This window comes from Naegleria fowleri, assembly GCF_008403515.1.
Source record: "Naegleria fowleri strain ATCC 30894 chromosome Unknown tig44, whole genome shotgun sequence".
NCBI lineage: Eukaryota > Heterolobosea > Eutetramitea > Acrasida > Naegleriidae > Naegleria > Naegleria fowleri.
Window position 1 is genome coordinate 313,706 of NW_025407976.1, and position 18,042 is coordinate 331,747.

At 36.2% G+C, this 18,042-nt stretch overlaps 9 protein-coding genes across 9 annotated transcripts; 7 read left to right on the forward strand and 2 right to left on the reverse strand.

Annotated features, from left to right (window-relative positions):
* Positions 1-72: 72 nt before the first annotated feature.
* Positions 73-873, forward strand: FDP41_005462 (uncharacterized protein; the record flags this gene model as incomplete). Its single annotated transcript, XM_044708989.1, has 1 exon — positions 73-873. One exon carries the CDS (start codon positions 73-75, stop codon positions 871-873), a length of 801 nt encoding a protein of 266 aa, XP_044560181.1.
* A 28-nt stretch (positions 874-901) lies between these two features.
* FDP41_005463 (uncharacterized protein) lies at positions 902-4,808 on the reverse strand (the record flags this gene model as incomplete). Its single annotated transcript, XM_044708990.1, has 2 exons — positions 902-4,451; positions 4,534-4,808. 2 exons carry the CDS (start codon positions 4,806-4,808, stop codon positions 902-904), a joined length of 3,825 nt encoding a protein of 1,274 aa, XP_044560182.1.
* Positions 4,809-4,964: 156 nt separating this feature from the next.
* On the forward strand, positions 4,965-5,320 carry FDP41_005464 (uncharacterized protein; the record flags this gene model as incomplete). Its single annotated transcript, XM_044708991.1, has 2 exons — positions 4,965-5,008; positions 5,110-5,320. 2 exons carry the CDS (start codon positions 4,965-4,967, stop codon positions 5,318-5,320), a joined length of 255 nt encoding a protein of 84 aa, XP_044560183.1.
* Positions 5,321-6,380: 1,060 nt separating this feature from the next.
* On the forward strand, positions 6,381-7,692 carry FDP41_005465 (uncharacterized protein; the record flags this gene model as incomplete). Its single annotated transcript, XM_044708992.1, has 2 exons — positions 6,381-6,438; positions 6,563-7,692. 2 exons carry the CDS (start codon positions 6,381-6,383, stop codon positions 7,690-7,692), a joined length of 1,188 nt encoding a protein of 395 aa, XP_044560184.1.
* A 211-nt stretch (positions 7,693-7,903) lies between these two features.
* Positions 7,904-10,063, forward strand: FDP41_005466 (uncharacterized protein; the record flags this gene model as incomplete). The annotated part of the gene is made up of 1 exon (XM_044708993.1): positions 7,904-10,063. One exon carries the CDS (start codon positions 7,904-7,906, stop codon positions 10,061-10,063), a length of 2,160 nt encoding a protein of 719 aa, XP_044560185.1.
* Positions 10,064-10,317: 254 nt separating this feature from the next.
* On the forward strand, positions 10,318-13,644 carry FDP41_005467 (uncharacterized protein; the record flags this gene model as incomplete). The annotated part of the gene is made up of 4 exons (XM_044708994.1): positions 10,318-10,359; positions 10,650-12,026; positions 12,081-12,702; positions 12,761-13,644. The coding sequence occupies 4 exons, from the start codon at positions 10,318-10,320 to the stop codon at positions 13,642-13,644; spliced, it is 2,925 nt and encodes a 974-aa protein (XP_044560186.1).
* Positions 13,645-13,948: 304 nt separating this feature from the next.
* On the forward strand, positions 13,949-14,468 carry FDP41_005468 (uncharacterized protein; the record flags this gene model as incomplete). The annotated part of the gene is made up of 2 exons (XM_044708995.1): positions 13,949-14,098; positions 14,154-14,468. The coding sequence occupies 2 exons, from the start codon at positions 13,949-13,951 to the stop codon at positions 14,466-14,468; spliced, it is 465 nt and encodes a 154-aa protein (XP_044560187.1).
* Positions 14,469-14,504: 36 nt separating this feature from the next.
* On the reverse strand, positions 14,505-16,783 carry FDP41_005469 (uncharacterized protein; the record flags this gene model as incomplete). Its single annotated transcript, XM_044708996.1, has 2 exons — positions 14,505-15,401; positions 15,518-16,783. 2 exons carry the CDS (start codon positions 16,781-16,783, stop codon positions 14,505-14,507), a joined length of 2,163 nt encoding a protein of 720 aa, XP_044560188.1.
* Positions 16,784-17,018: 235 nt separating this feature from the next.
* On the forward strand, positions 17,019-17,978 carry FDP41_005470 (uncharacterized protein; the record flags this gene model as incomplete). Its single annotated transcript, XM_044708998.1, has 1 exon — positions 17,019-17,978. The coding sequence occupies one exon, from the start codon at positions 17,019-17,021 to the stop codon at positions 17,976-17,978; it is 960 nt and encodes a 319-aa protein (XP_044560189.1).
* Positions 17,979-18,042: the final 64 nt, after the last annotated feature.

Here is an 18,042-nt window from a genome sequence, read left to right on the forward strand (position 1 = left end):
AATCGTTTGTAAAGATTGCGTGTTTAGGACCACCTTATAAGTTTCAAAACCCAAGTTTCACGAAACAAAAAAATGGATCCTTCTCTTCTCTCGAAACAAAATCCTGTTCCTTTCTCATTGAGTGTGAAGGGCTTTGTTGGAAAGTTTTATATGGAGTCGCCCTTTCTGACCATGTATAACAACAATTACAACAATACTCAAATACCATTCGGAACTACATTGGATTCATCGACCATTCCGCAACAACAACCCCAAGAAATTTATTCTCAACCCAACAATATGCAATTATCATCACTTCAACCACCCATGAATTCCGAAATGGTTCCTCCCGTGCATAATAACATGACGAATATTAATAACAATAATTTTGCACAGTCCTCGGAAGGTGGATCTGATATGGGAAATAATTTTGGAGATCCATCAAATACCATTCCCTATGACAACAACTTTATGAATAACAATAACTTTATGAGTAATGACCTGAGCACTACTTATATGCCTTCATGGAATTATAACCCCTATGATCCAACGAATTACATGATGAACAGTAACATGATGTATGAACAAATGATGATGGAACAACAACTCGCTTTTAATAATTATATGGATGAGATAAAATTGAAGGCCTCTATTGCAAAAGATAAGAACGATGAAGCAACGTTTATTTCTTATGCATGCTATGGAGAATGTATAAAATCATATAATTTAAATCTAGTGAACGAAATAGAAAAACAATTACATCCATCATTGGAATACAAACACTTGTCACATGGAGAAATTGATTGTATCAAAGATTGTGTTTCCAAACAAAAGAAATTGGTTTCGCACGTGCTTAAACGAATCTATGCCAAGATGGCACCAAATACAAATTAATTCTGCCACTATTTATTGAGTACTCATATTATTTAGCTTCGGATGCATTCGCTTGTTGATTGTTGCTAAGGGAATCAATGAGTTGGAAATAATGAGACCGTTTTGGATGTTGTTGAATGGTGAGCCATTCCTTAAATGTTTCTCTTAGATTTTGGTTTTGCAAAACAGTCATCAACGCCTGTTCACTTTTTTCTCCTAGATCTGCAAGCAACTCGGATACCTTCTTAACAGGGAATAAATTAAGTTTTTCAGAGAGACATTTTGACATTCCTATCAAAATATTCCTGCTCTCGTATGCCTTTCTATTAATGAGAGTTGTGAAAATAAATTTGATGATAAATTGAGACAAATCGTTGTGCAAGTTTAGAGACTGAATAACTGTTCTCATAATTAGCTTTGGAAGAATTGGCATGTCAGCAAGCTGTTGCAAGGCAGTCATCAGAATATGCTTTGTGAATTGCTTCTTTCCATCACCATTCAAGCACAGATCCAACAAAGTTCTAGCATTACTGAAAGCCAATGATTGAGTTTCATTATTGGCGTCAATTTCATGTAAAACGACTAGAATTTCGTCTGGAGTTACCTTGTCTGTCTTTTCTCCCTTTGGGTTGGCGTTGAGTAAATCCAACACACATTTCTTCAAGAGTTCAATATCATTGATTGATTTCACTACAGCCGGTAAAGCCTCTTTAACTTGCTCCTTGGAAAGTGAAAGCATAATTGGTAATACTAATCTGGGATCCTTAATATTTCTATCAAAGAAGGTATGTATCAATACTTTACAAAGAGCTTCATCGATACCTTGAGCTTGAAGAGATAATTGCTGAATAATCTTGATGCTGATATCTAGACAGTATTTCTCATCAAAATCATTCAGATATTCAATGACAGTTGGTCGATTTGAGCTTAGTTTTACTGTGCTCAAAATATCCTTCTCTAAAAGATTAAGAACAGCATCATGATGAGGTCCTTCTAGCTTTTTAAATTCGACATAAACATCTCCAATTAATTGTTTAAACATGGACTCACAATAACTAGTGCTCAAAGAAAGGTACAGTGAGCTATATTTCTTGATTGTGTCTTGGTTGATATTATCACCATCTTCCATTTCTTGATCTTCATCAACCATTTCTTCGGTTTTTGTTTCTTCTTTGACCAGCAGGTTCTTCAAGTTCTTGATGTTGTTATAGGCAAATGTGTTAATCTCTGTTTCGAAAAGTTTATAGAACACTCTATCACGCAAAATTTGGATGGCAGCAGTTCTAATTTTTGAGTTTTCATGAACTGAATAATTCAACAGTAAATCCAAACATTTTTGTTTCAAAGGTTGTCTGTATATGGCGACATCTCTGAGAGCCATAAGGCCATAGCTAATATAGTTATCAGTTTCACATAGATCTTTGCACAAATACTCTACGGCTTGTCCAGTAATGTGTGGACATTGCACCACAAGTTTTGATAATGTTGATTCACTTTTTTCGATATGTCGCAACATATGATGGAATAGTCTAGTATATCGATTATCAGATTCCACACCTTCTTCGGTTTTCACGTTGTATCCCGAATAGATTACATTCTTATATTCCATGTAGAGCCACATGATGAGGAGTCCAAATCTACCCTTGGTGTCTTCTTTTATGAACTTGAGTAGTTGTTGGTATTGCTCGGCTGATTCCTCACTCTTAGAAGCCATCATACAAATTAACTTAACACGGTAGTGATCTTTACCCTCTCTTTTCATACTCTTTTCACTTAATAACATCTTGTTCCAATTAAATTGTTTCAATTGTGACTTAACATTATCGTCAATGATTGATAATTTAAGTTTAAATTGTTTGGAAAGATTCTCTTTCATTTCTTCTTCAACCACTGGTTCTACTAATTTATCTTGGACAGCTTCTGTTGGTTTGAAAGTATCCACTTCCTCATCAGAATCTTCGGCAGTAGTTGCTGCTTTGATGGGTACTTTCTTTTCTGTGCTAAATGCTTTACTCTTATCTGGTACGTAAGTGCTTTGCAATTGTTGGCGAGGATCTCGAACTTGAGCGAGTCTTGGATCAACTTTTTGTGCTGTAGCTGGTTGCTGTATACTTTTACTGTAGGGACTTGGCCTTGCTTGTCGTCCATAGGGAGTCTGCAAGGCATATGGACTTGGTCTTGGTTGTTGGTAAGGCCCTTGAGCTTGTCCCAATAATGATACAGTGACCATACTTGAGTTAAAAGATGGTATTGGTTCGGCTAAGAATGATTGAACAGCACTCATATATTGTTGCTGTTGCTCTGAAGTGTAAGTATTTGTTCCTCGTTTGTAGTAGTGGGTAGATAAAGTGGAAAGAATCGTATTTACCAATTGACTGCTACTGTCCAATGTTCTTGGTTGGCGGTTGGCATTACTACTACCACTCATAGAAGATAAATTTTTGAGAACTTCATCTGCTAAAGCAATGTTAGTGAGAGGTCGTGGAATATAACCAATATATAATATTGATGTTGCTTCCTCTTGTTTGAGTTGACCTGAAATTTGCATTGTACTTTGATTGCTGGGTTCTACTTCTGTTTTTCTCATCTTGTTATCTCTTTCCTGAACACTAGTCTGAGCCTCATCTTGCTTTCTTTTCAGCACAGCAGTGTGCTTTTCAACAAATCGAATAATCATGTTATATATATCTTTGTTGACTCCTAAACTGATCAGACCGTTCACTACGGTGTCTCTAAAAAGTTTGGTTTCGGGCATTCTCAATAAAAACAAGACCACTGTTTTCAAAATACATTTCAATGCTGATTTTTGGCTATTAGAAATTCTGTAATTCTTTTCAATGCTGAATTTTGCATTTTGACAGAGAAATGGGATAATTACTTTCCAAAAGTCAGGTCTTTGCTTTGCAATGTTCAGCAACGATTGGATAATTACAGACATTACAGAAGCAGGTATTTCTCCTTTCGCACACTTGTGTATAATCTTGTTCAATAGCTCTACACCTTGATTTCTCATTTCTTCAACATTCAACAGACTTGCTCGTCCTTCATTGTACTTTAAAACGAAGGCTAAATCAATAGGGTAACGTTCAATTTGTTTCACTTGATAGGTATTACCTGATAGCTGTAGATATGATAAATAACTCATGATTACATCTTCTTCAACATCCGTATTCCTAAACATGCTGCTATACATTAAAATTAAATGCTCTGCAAAATGTACTGCGTGAGATTGAACGCCTTCATTGTCATCCTCTAAATATTTCAAAATTCTTTTGATTAATAAATTCATGTGGCTGTACAAAATAGTAACGTGCTTGTTTTGAGTGTCGTGATTGAGAGCAATTAATTCAATTGTTTTTCTCACCAATGCAATACAACTGGTAATAATACGTTTCAAAAGATTGGTATTTTCTGCTGAAACCAAAATAAGAGATAATGTTTCTGCGCTTGTTTTGGCATTGTCTAGAGAAATATAGGGAACATTGTTCATAACTTTTTCTATTAGTAAAGCATGGAAAAGTTGAAGTTCAAGTTTGTGCTTGTGTTGAAGTTGAAGGATTTTGGTTAAGAATTCGTTGACTAGATTACTACTCTCATCACTTCCATTTATTCAACAATTACATTAAAAATAGGGTCATCTTTGTTATTATTATTCAATACAATAAAACCCAATGCACATACCTGTCTGTATTGTTAACAAGAATATCCTCGACTTGAGACAAGTAGTGATTTAGCTTGTCTTTGTTTGTTTCCAATTTAATAAATTCAATCAATTGTAATAACTTTTGATGGTGGGATCTACTCGCAGCATGTTGAGAACTTCCTGATGATCCGAGTGATGTGGATCCGGAGATGTTGCCTCTTCTCCCTCCAACACCACCTCCTGATGATGCTCCACCGAATTTATTTCGTTGTCCAATCCCCGAAGAGGATGTCGTTTGGTTCAAAGCGAGCATTTTTTTAGATTTTATAATTTCTTTTGGGATAATGAAGAACACACGTTCAATATGTTCCAAACTTTGTGTGTGCTTCACCAAGCTATGATGATGATGTAAACAAAGGAAATAGTGTTTTCCTTCTTCCATCCTCTTTTCACCTATTATTTCAAAAAAATGGTTTTATGCTTGCTCAGCAGATTGGTGAAGGGAGTTGTCGGGTGAGTAGATGAAAGTGAGTCATCATTGTCCTGAAGAAGAAATAACACGATAACGATCATTGGAATTGCAATTTTGGGCTTCTCCATTCTTCTTCTTGAAGGACTCCTCTCAAACGAATGGAACAACAAATGAATAGAATCACCAGCGATGTTCTATTTCCTCTTCAAAATACAAATCCAGTACGAGGAGATAAACAATATGCCGATCTTCATCATCATTCATGGTATGGAGAAATGGTTGAGGCCAACAAAAAGATTGAAGAAATTCTCCTCAAAAAGAAGCATCAACAAACAAATTCGGAAACATGTTGAAGGTTTAGTGTTGATTGATATATTATGAGGGTTTGTTTTTGAAAAGTGTGAGCGAATGATGGTGGTCAGTCTATGGAATACTAGTATGCGCACGGAAAGTCCATCTTGAAACTTTAACTTAATAACATTGAATTTGTCAATTTCTCAAAAAGATTCTATTGCTCTAAACTGATGAGGCTTGTTGTTGGCGTTTAAAAGCTTCTCCTTTGTAGTAATCACATAACATTTTCCAATTTCGTTTGTTTGCTTTGAAGAAGAAATCAAAGATGTCACCTATTTTCATCATTGGGATTGGCATTAACGAAACTCAGTTCATACAAGGAGGACAATATAAACTTACCAATCAAAGGAATGCAACCTATTACAAAATCCAGTGTGATGTTTGAAATCATTCTGCATAGTGTGAACTTTGGAATGCCATGTCTCCATATCATCACCAGAATCAACACAGAAATGAGGAAGGAAATGGCGTCTCCTCTATCATCCAAGAAGAGAATTCATTTGAATATTTCCAAGTAGTCACAAACTCGTAAGGTCTTACAATAATTTTCAACGCCGTCACACTTACACACCAGGAACAAGGCCTATTAGAGGATCGAATCCGAACGAATGTCGTTTGTTAATTATTGGTATGGTGATATGAAAACAACTATCCAAGTAATACGATAAATGTTCCACAAAGAGTAATTCTTTGGGAACATACATTTCAGCTTGAGAGTCGTCCATTCTTTGTTTTTGAAGAGAGTGCAAACCAGCCAAGTTGAAGTCTTTTGCATGCAAACAAATTTGGAAAAATCTCATAAAAATACTGAATTCAATTTAAGGTCCTTGCTTCAGCAGTCAGTTGAGGATCCAAGTCATCTTTGCAAACCTTTTTCCTCAACTGACTGCTGAATTGGATTTGGCAACCATAAGGTTTGCAAAGATGACTTGCACTGGGAGGAAAGAGCAGCAAGAGAGGTCTTGTGCAACATTGCTTGCGATCTAACCATCGGTTGTCCTCACCGATGAATTGAAAGAACACCCGAGTGCTAAAATTGGAATAACAACAGCAAAAAAAATGTGCATTCTTGGCCTTGTGCAAAGTCGTCATCCCTATTTCCTATTCATTCTGGTTGGTTTGTAGGACCAATTAAAAAAAAGAATTAATGAGAAATGGTGATATTTTATCATATTTTATTATCTTATTGAATACAATCAATTAAAATTATATTACAAATTATTAATTTATTATTAAAACAGACAACAGAGATGAAAATCCCTCTCGCTCCACAGGCAATATTGGTTGCAGAATAGATGCAGAAACTGGTTATAGAATTATTTCAGCTGTTGACAATAAGGAAGGAGGCACTTGGATGGGATTCAACGCAGACACAAAAAACTATGTTGTGCTCACCAATGTGTTTGGTCCTCAATGTATTCCATCCTTACAAATGTTAGATCAAGAAACAACTGAAAGTAACGGAACGTCAACTTCTCCAATCGTCATTTCGAGGGGTGTGATCGTGAGTGGAATTTTGAACTTTTCTAAAAAATTGACGACCATGCAAGATGTGAGCGAATTACAACATCAAGTATTGAATCAATATTTTGGAGAAGGGAAATATATGAGGGGATTTAATATTATAATGGGTAATTTGAGTGAAATTTCAGAAAAATCAAAAATGTTTTACATGACCAATAGAGACGAAAATGCTCTAGATACTTTTCAAAACCATTACATGATTAGAGAATTAGAACATGATCAAATTCATATTGTATCCAATTCATATTTAAACGATTCAACAAATGAGCTTTACAAGAAATACAAGATTGATTTATTACGCAATTTATTGGATGAGACAATGAAAAAAACTCAACACGTTACAAATGCATGTGAAATGAGAAACGAGTTGGAGAAATGTATCACCAATCGATTATCTGATTTCTACGACGGTTGTATTGTCAGGAATACTTTGGAACAAGCAGATTCAATGGATTTTAAAAAGAATCCTGAATTATTGAAATATATTCCGCCACATTGGATGGCCGAAGAGCAAACTGTAGAACACTTTAGATTGCGTTACGATTCCCATTTCAACATCTTTGTGAATAGGACCTACTTTAAAACAAGATCTCAAAGTATTATTTTGGTTGATGTGTTGGGTAAAGTGCATTACTTTTACAGAGACACAGATTTATTGTTTCTCTCTGAACATGGCGAGAGGAAAGAGCTTGCCACACCTTTGAACCGTCATGAGGAGTTGGTTTCTGAAAATAATGAGATGATGATGCATGAACGATCAAAAGCAGAAATTGAAGACATTCAAAAACAAAGATCTGTCGAAGTGTCAAGTCGACGTTTAACTTGGGAACACATTTGTATCGAGTAACGCGTGTTAAGAGTGTGTGATTATGACAAGAAACTCTTTCCTCGCACCTCCAATGAAGCCTCTGCATTGACAAACCTTATTATTATTATTGTATTGTATTTTCAATAATATATTCAATCAAAAATTATTTCAGGCAAGAACCCTGTCCGCGTTCATCATCGTCGGTGTTATTCATGGATTCGATTAAAAATTAACTCACCTATTAAAAAAAATGAACAGCAGCAACAAACATTGGCTTCTCTTGTCATTTCTGCGCAATGTAGCGACTCGAAAGCCAGTCCAACCTTTGCCATCATCCAAGTTTGCTCCAAATCTCATGGGCAATTGGGTCATACTCGAAGATCAAAGAACTCAACAACTACGTGAACTCCATTACAATATGATTTGTAAATCTAATTTATCATCCACAACAACATCGGATCAAGTCAAACATGTTGTACAACCTCCTACAGGTAAGCCTCCTTCAGGTACACCTGTCTCAGGCGAAAATACGGACTCGAATCAAAATGTATCAGCAACAGAGTCTTTAGACATTAGATCTACCGAAGAAGACATGAAACCATTATTTTCCAAGAAAGAAATTATGATTTTGGAAAGTGAAAAAGCAGCTCTTGGCCATTTATTGAAAATCCTTGAAAGTGTTGAAGGAACTGAAGAGGATATTGATTTGTTGAGAAAGAGTATTTCACAATTAGAGGAACATTTCTTGATGGTAGTTGTTGGAGAATTTAATGCAGGAAAGAGTTCATTCATTAATGCAATGCTTGGAGATCGATATTTGAGAGAGGGCATAACACCAACCACTGCTCACCTTCACTTGATCAAGTATGGCGGAGATTCACTCCAAAAATTCGATGAAAGACATCAAGTTGTAAATATGGAACTTCCATTAAAATGGTTGAAAGGAATCAGCGTTGTTGATACTCCAGGAACGAATGCCATAATTAAGGAACATCAAACGATTACAGAAACATTTGTGCCACGAGCTGATCTCATTATATTTTTAACAAGCGCTGAAAGGCCCTTCTCTGAAAGCGAACACACATTCCTTGAAATGATAAGACGATGGGGAAAAAAGGTTGTCGTTTGTATTAACAAGTATGATCTACTTCAAAATGATAGAGAACGTGAAGAGGTTGAAGTTTTTGTTCGTGATGGAATTATTCGTTTATTGGGCTTTGAACCAAAGATGTTCTGTGTTAGTTCAAGAAGTGCCATGGATTTCAAACAAGGTTCTAGAATTTCTTCCTTCTTAGCTCCAGAAGAGAGAGAAATTGCCGAAAAACAACAGAAGACTAAACTTGTCGAAAATTGGCTAGACTTGGAAAAGTATATTTTACAAACCTTAAATTCAATTGAACGTGCAAAACTAAAGTTCCTTTCTCCATTAGGCGTTGCTAATAATTTGGCTGATAAGTATTTAAATTCAGTGATTGAAGAGAGACTTAAAGTGTTGAAAGAAGACAAAAAAACAATGGACATTATTGAAGAGCAACTGCAAGTGTTCTACAATGACATGAAACAAGATTTTGAGCTTCAACAATCAAAATTGGAAAATATTTTCCATGAGCTCGTTGAACGTGGTACATGTTTTTATGACAATTTTATCAATTTATCAAATGTATCGAGCTTGATAAATTCAAAGATTGTGGCTGAGGAATTTCAGAGTCAAGTAATTGCTAACACAGCCACCCAAATCGAAAACCACGTCTCTGAGGTAATTGATTGGATTATTGACCGAAAATATAGACAGTGGAAAGCAGTAACAGACTTTGCAAACAAAAGAGCAAGAATTTCTCTTCATGAGGATAAGCTTGTTGGATCTCTTTCCAGTGAATTCCAATTCAATAGAAAGGAACTCTTACTCAAGATTGGTTCCACAGCAGAAAATGCTGTACGCAATTACGATAGAGAACACAACGACACTGACAAACTGTTTGCTGAAATAACAAGTAGTCTCAAGACATGTGCTGCTGTGGAAGTTAGTGCCATCACACTTGGTGTTTCTTCTGCTTTATTAATGCCAACAGCAGCAATGGCTGGTGCTGGAATTCTGGGTGCAGTTGTTATGGGCGCTGGTGGTTTGTATGCCCTTCCTTATAAGAGAACAACATTAAGAAAGAACTTTATCTCGGAAGTGAACAAGTTAAGAGATACTTTAAAGCACAGAATGAGAGAAGAATTTGAAAGAGAGTTGTTGGACAGCATTGACAGTATCAAGAATTCCATCACACCTTATTCACGTTTTGTTAAAGCTGAACATGAAAAGTTTTCAACTCAAAAGGAACATTTAATTGAACTCCAAAAGCTTCTCAATCAAATCAGAAGGGAAATTGAGAATTTACAAGAAACAGACTTGACAAAGAAATAATAATAATAATAATCAAAATGATTGGGTTGTTTTGTTCATCCTCATTATTTAGACACTCTCTCCCAATTTGGTAAATGTTCTCGTAAAACCAATTATCTTTATTCGAAAACTGCTTTTGATGCACAATCACCGGACCTGTTCTGGTGTTTAACGGTCAAAAGTAACTGAGTGAAAAACCAATGGTTCGTTTCATGAAGCAACAAACAAGTTCACCAAGAGTATCTAGATCCTGCCAAAAGGCAAAGATACAAAAAATGAGTGCAGTGTTGGACGTCGATGCTCTCGATTCGAATCAGGTTGGTAGTTGGTTGGGTGCTGAGTATGTTGACCTAAAATTCATGAATTACGATGATAACTTGGTGTTATTGATATGTGTGGTGTTTGTGTACATTCATTGCCTTTGTATACCATAATGATCGTGGTATCGGGATGATAATGAACTACAATAATGTTCTCTCCCGATAAAAGTTGGTAGGTTTGGTGATGGCCTTGAATTCTTCTAACTCTAAATATCCCAACAATCATAATGTATATAATGATAAACATTGTATATTATGTTATTGATGATGAATAATTTTTCATTTAGACTCCTCTTTACTGTGCAGCCTATAATGGCGATCTCGATAGAGTAAAAGCTCTCATCAAGAAAGGAGCGGATATTGAAAAACTTGTTGGACAAGGTCAATGGTGGTCTGCACTGCAAGCAGCCATCACACAAAAACATCTAAACGTGATCAAATATTTAATCAAAAGAGGAGCAAATTTGAAGACATCTCTTTTCGGAAAGACTCCTTTCGATTGGGCTAATGAAAAAGGTATAAATCTGGAAGAAATTATAAAACAGTGCAAAACTGAAATGGTAGATAAATTTATCTATCTAGTAAGACTGGATAAGTTTGAGGAGGCCAAGAAAGTCCTTGAAAAATCAAAAAAGACATACTTTGGAAATATCATCGATCAACTAGGTTCTCAACAAATGACTGCAATGTATTGTGTTGCATTTGACAATAAGAGTGAAGCCATTAAATGGCTGGTTGCGCAAGGTGCAAACCCTTCACATCCAATATCACAAGGCTACACACCACTGTTTGTTGCCGTATCTCAAAAGAAGGACGCTGCAATTAGAGCCCTTTTAGACTGCGGAGCAGACACTTCACAAACAATTCAAAATCTCACTATTTTCCAACTTGCAGCTCGTGTGGGCGTTGATTTGGTTGCAATTTTGAAGGAGGTTTCTACAATTTATAATGCTCTTGTAGATGAGTTTGTATTGTGTGTGAGAAAGTGTAATTTCCAGAGAGCAGGGGAAATACTGCAAAGAAGAAAGGACATTATTGACGCCAATGCTTCCAACAACTTCAATGCATTATATTGTGCTGTTTGTGATCAAAACCTACCTGCAGTCAACTGGCTTATTGAAAAAGGTGTTAACGTTAATAAGGCATGTGTTGATGGAATTACAGCATGTGCTCTTGCGGTCACACAGAAAATGCAACCGATTATTGAATTATTAATAGAACACAAAGCTGATCTTACTATCAAAGATGTAGATGGATTTGATTGTTATGCTAGAGCTCAATACGTGTCAGTAGATTTGAAAGCCATTTCTGAGAGAGTGAAACTTAAGAAACAACATATTGTCCATGACTTTGTTGTAGCTGTTAGAAAAAATAGCTATTCCATAGCAGAAGAAATTTTAAGGAAGCATCCATGGGTCATTGATGAATGTGACAACAATCAACTGACAGCACTCTATTGCTGCGTTTGTGACGGCAACATTACTGGTATTGAATGGTTATTACAACATGGTGCCAACATTGAAAAGACTGTGATTCAAAATATCACTCCTCTTCATGCTGCAGTATCAAAGAAACAACCAGCAGTAGTTAAGGCATTGCTCAAACGAGGAGCAAATCCCACTATTAGGGATGGATCTGGTTTTGATGCATTTGGACGAGCTAAGGTATGTTTTTATTTGACTTAAAATTAATTTGTATATTACTATAATCATCTATAGTATGAAGGATTTGATCTCGATTCGCTCGTGAAAGAATGTAAGACAGCGCCTCATTTAATTGCTCCTGCTGTTTCCGACATGCCTCACCAAACAAACTCTCCAAACACAGCCACTTCAAGCAATCAATCAACTCTCCAAACACAGCCAATGATCACACAACCCAATCAAAGTATTTCACAAGACTCTGTTTCAATTAGAGGAACCTCTACTATTCAAACACAACCCACAATCACACAACCAAATCAAAGCGTTTCTCCACATGAAGTTTCGATCAGAGCTGGCTCCAATACTGTAACTGTTGATCCGAATGCTTTCAATTCTATCAAGGCAGGAAATACCTTGCCACCTCAACAACATTCTCTGGAGTCCAACCCAGTACAGTATAGCTCCTTCTCTTCTGGAAGCTCTGGAGGTGGAGATTCCTCGTTTGTAATGACTAATACTATGGTTCGATCGATTGACCGTTCTGCTGTATCTGACTTTCCAACAGATGAAATTTCAATGTACAATAGTAGGAAATCAAGCAGTGTATCTTCTTCTAACTCTACACTATCATCGTTTGGAAAGACAAAAACTATTGAAGAGTTGATGCAAGAAAAATACATGAATATTTCATTAATAGGTAAGTAGTAGTTCTGTACTTAGACTTTATGAGAGCTTTCATCATTGAAATTGCATAGGTCGTGGAGGATTTGGTGCCGTGTTCAAATGTGACAAGATTATAAAGAACAGAAAAAATGCACCAGCCCAAACGAGAGCAGTGAAACTAATCGAGTTTGTTAGTACCGAAGATTTGAATCGTTCCCTTAGAGAAGCGTTTAGACTTTGCGGACTTCAACACGACAATGTTTTAAAAGTTCATGACGCTTATGTCCTCCAAATGGGTTCTGCAGGAAGCCTAAGTGAAAAGAATACCATGTGCATCGAAATGGAGTTTATTCCATGCGGAGACTTGGCTGAAAAGTTTTTAAAGAAGAAAGTATGCCTTTCTAATGACCTCATTAAGCATTGTCTCAGGTGTATGTGTGACGCTTTGGTATATTTATATGAAGAAAAGCAAATGGTTCACAGAGATATCAAACCACACAATATCATGATCCGATCCATGGATTTAGAACAAGGAAAGCTTGACGTTGTGTTGGGTGACTTTGGTCTTGCGAAATCTGTTGGTGATTCTGCAAGTAGCGCCTCCTTTGCCGGAACACTTCAATACATGAGCCCTGAATTGTTCATGATGCAGCAAGGAATGTCAGAAGAACATGAAGAAGAAGATCAAGAGACACTCAGGAAACATGCTCATGCTTCTGACATGTTTGCTTTGGGTGTGACTTTCTATCAATTAATTTCTCTAGATATGGTCACCTCAGTGACTGGTCTTATTATGAAGTTTATGGGCGACGAAAAGAAACTATTTGCTGCTCTAAGAGAGAAGATTGCCAAGAATTGCTCTGACAACAGCATTAGTTACGACGACAAATTGATTGATTTGATTTTTGAAATGCTAAGGAGAGATCCAGACGAACGATTGACAGCCCAACAAGTATTGGACGCTTTAAACGAGTAGTATGCAGTGTTGCAATGAGTAAACCTTTCTATTATTTAAACCAATTCATTTATGTGCGCGAAAAACTAATCGCAACAAGTTTTTCGTCCGACTTATCATCTCCCTCCATCAACAAAAAACCATCCTTGGCCCCCTTGGGAATCGAACCCAAGACCTCTGTCTTACTAGGACAGCGCTACTGCCAACTGAGCTAGGAGGCCCGTTATGATTATATATTGTAAATTCTTTATATCATTTAATTATTTAAAGGATTCATAACACTCCGTACTGCTGATCTGGTTTTTGGTTTTGAGGTAAGCAAAAAATGTCAGCAAACAAGAAACCTGTGAACAATGTTGTTCGTTTACCGTTCTCTCATGATCCGAAAGGTGAATATACTCCCGATAATATTCAAAGTGCTCAAAAACCACTTGCTATGGTCAATAATTTATACACCGACAGAAGTGGTCATATGGTAAGTGTCTTGACATATTTATGATGATGGTAACAATACAACAATGTGTTCACAGAGTTGTGGAGTGTGGAGCTGTACTCGCGGAAAGTGGTGGTTTGATCAAGGCGATAATGCTGAAGAGTTTTGCGTATTAATTAGCGGAAAAGTTAGAATGGTTGCGGATGGAATTGATGAATTGGACGGGGGTGTTCAAGAATTCCAAGCCGGAGACGCATTCATCATTCCTGTTGGTTTCCGAGGAACTTGGGAAACAGTGGAAGACGTGAAAAAGTTTTATTGTGTTTTTGAAAAACAAGTGGCAAACTCCAGCGTGCAACCACACCCAACAAGTAACAATACAGAACAAAATCAACACGACAGCAAACTCTAAAAAAAAGTTCAATTTTTTTATTGCAATAAAATCACCTTAATTGATAGCTCTATAGGATTGCAATGATCGAGTTGATTCACTGTCAGAATGATGTTCACCACTGGCATAAGATTTGTAGGATCTTCCTCGTAATGGTCGTTTCATAATCTCTTCATCATGGTCGTATGTGTCCTCTTCTTCAAAGGACGGTGCTTTTCTAAAGATGGAAACAAAAAATCCAATCACAAAGCACAAAATGAAGAGCCAATTTTCAAAGTAAAAAATGATACTAAAAACTGGAATACCCACACTCATACTGTTCACATTTTGAGATAATTCAGACATGAAACATGGTCTTGTAGAATTGGTAAAATTACCAGAAGTGTCATTCTCAATTGTGAATAATAATCTGTAATCTTGTAATAGTGAAGGAAGCGCTTTAGATTGATGATCCAACACTTGATCCTTCTCGACAACACTCCATAAGGTTGCATTCTTATGAATATTTGTGTTATTAAAGGCTGCAAGAGCACACTGTTTCCATTCTCTTGTTATTGGATCTTGATATTTTTGTGATCCAAAAGTTGTGTAAATTGGAGCAAAACTTGGTAACATGAATGAGGTGCAAAGCATAATGAACATGAGGAAGATACAACTGGTTAAGAGACCTTGAGGAAGAGTCGATCTCAATTTCAGTTTGTATAGTTTGATACAAAGTATTCGAAGTCCAATGGTAGAGAGTGCAGTCATACTTGCCAATAAAAAGAGAATAATAATTAAACCTAAAATAATGTAATCAATTGGAAAGATGATCGAGCTATAGGTTAATAATAAATCGAGAGGATTGAAATTGCAATTCTCTTCAGTAACAAATCCACAAGCAATTCCGCACTTGCTTTTCACTGTTCGATAGATTAAATTAATGATTAAGGAAACCATTATAAAGAGTACAACCTAAATGAACAATGTTAAAAGTTAGTGATGAATATTGAAGAGATTGCATGATGAATATTGAAAAATCATCACCATCGATCGCATCACAGATTGCTCTGCTACTATTTGTTACTTACAACCAATAAAATAAATCCAATCAATGCCTTAAATGGATAAATACATGGCTCGATTTTTGCAATAAAACTCTTCTTGGATCTCTCAATTCTAATGGATGCATTAGTGAGTTCTGTTTTCTCTTCTCTCAATTGATCATATATCTTTTGATCCGTTCGATTCATTGATGTTCCTTTCATTTTATACTTTTTTTGAAGTAAATCGATTTTTTCATCGATTTCATCGATTCTCGAATGTACAGAAGCTTCATCTCTGTAGGTAATGTGTTTTCTCTTCATAAATCCTATGGGAAGAGCTGAAAGTCCATAAGCAGTGTAAATATTAAATCCAATACATCCAACCACTGCCAGACAACCAATGATGAATCTTATAGCACGATCACCAAAATGTTCAACATCAATTAATTGTTTTAACCAGTCTGTGATATCATGTTTATCATCCACTCTTCCACTCACTGCTGATAATACTAGACCAAGTATAATTATTAAAATACCAGCAACTAGGGTAAATATAGTATATTTCATTGTGTGGAATAATCGCCAACCACATTGATTTCTACTAATTGATGCTTTTGATGGTGTGAGAGAATATTTGTAATCAGTATCTTCCTCATCATCATCACTCTCTCCAAGTCTTGGATTCTCTTCATACCAAAAATAAGCAAAAGGTATGATTATGGATCCGAATATTAAAAGAACTAGATAACATGAATAATAAATGATCTTAATAGCTAGAGAATTTTCTCTAGGATCAAACGTGTGTGACACATTGAAAATGTCGACTGGAATAACAAATAAACAAAAAGCAATTATAGAAACTCCAAATATAGAAATAATCATATAAATCAATCCTCTCTCTTTTTTTGAAGCAAATAAACAAATAGCAATGGTAGAAATGATAAATATAATGAAGAACAGTGAGCCGCACAAAACCCATGGAATCCATATTGGATAGTCATAACTAGGATCCTCCGAGTTATTATTTGAATTATTATTTGATGGGGATGGGTCGTTGTATTGTGCTATTCGGAGATTTGGAAAAAGCAGATGATGATCGGAGAGGTGAGTGAGAGGAGAATTTTCAGGGTTAGAGTAGTGATGATGGTTAGCAGTAGTAGTGGTAGTGATGGTGGTTGCTTGTAGTGGTGAGAGTAGAATGGTCAGTACTGATGAGAGAATAATAAAAAACAACAGCATATATTTCCTTTCGGTTCTTCTTGTTGAGGAAAGGAATTTGAGGCTTTGAACTCTTGGGTTCATCTTTTTCATTTTTTTATCAACCATGATGAATTTGTAAAACAATTTGTTGGTCATTCGAATAAAGAGTTTATGAATTAAAACAAATCCAGTTGGCTTGCCGTTTCCACAACAGATCCATCATTTAGTCTTTTAGTGTTTGATCGTGTTTCGGTGGAATTGCAGGTAGAGAAAAATCACTTTATATTTTGCGGGGTGGTGCTTCTCTCTTGTTGTCATGAATCTTCACAACGTTCGGTGAAAAAAAATGTTCGCTTCATCATCAACCTCGTGTTGTGGTGGATTGTCTTGCGTTGTTTATGGTTTGGGTGTGATTCTTGGATTGATCATTCTCAAGAGAGTTGTTTCATTTATTTATGCTCACTTCCTCTACAAGAACTCTACCAACTATAAGAACAAATGGGTTCTCATTACTGGTGCTACCTCTGGTATCGGTGAAGGCTTTGCTCATGAATTTAGTAAACGCGGAGCAAACATCATCATGGCAGTCAGAAGCCAAAACAAGGCTGATTTATTGAAGCAAGCTCTTGAATCCAAATACAAGAACCAAGTTGAAATTGTTATTATTGATTTTGAGACAGCATCGCGTGATGATATCAAACAAGCCTTGACCACTGCCATCGGAACCCAAAGACAAATTGATGTCTTGGTCAACAATGTTGGTGTCAATAATACAGACAACTGCCCATTCCCATTCTTGGAACAACCTGAAAGTGATTTTGATCGACTCATTAAGGTCAATATTCATTCTGTTGTGAGCGTTACTCGAGCAGTGCTTCCATCCATGACTCCTAACGGTACTATTTTAAATCTTTCCAGTTACACTGCCAAATTCCCAACTCCATTGATGGCTGTCTATGCCGCTACTAAATCATTCATTAATGCTTTCAGTCTCGCTCTCAAGTATGAATGTCCAAAGATGAGAGTCTATGGCCTTTCTCCTATGTGGGTGAAATCCGAGATGACCATGATTAAGAAGGCTTCTCTCTTGATGCCAGAAGCAATTACTTATGCTAAACAAACAGTGGACAAGATTGGATGTCCAATTGGTATTGAATATGGCTTGACTTCAACTTACTGGCCTCATGACTTGGTTGTTTCCTTGATTTCACTTGCTCCTGAAAGCCTGGTCATGAGTCAAATGAAGAAATTCCTTTCTAGTCTCATGAAGCGTTTGCAAGCAAAGAAGAATGCCAAGAAGGATTAACTTTTAATTTATTATTAAACAATCCATCATCATAATTATAAACCAAATTATTTGCATTTCATTC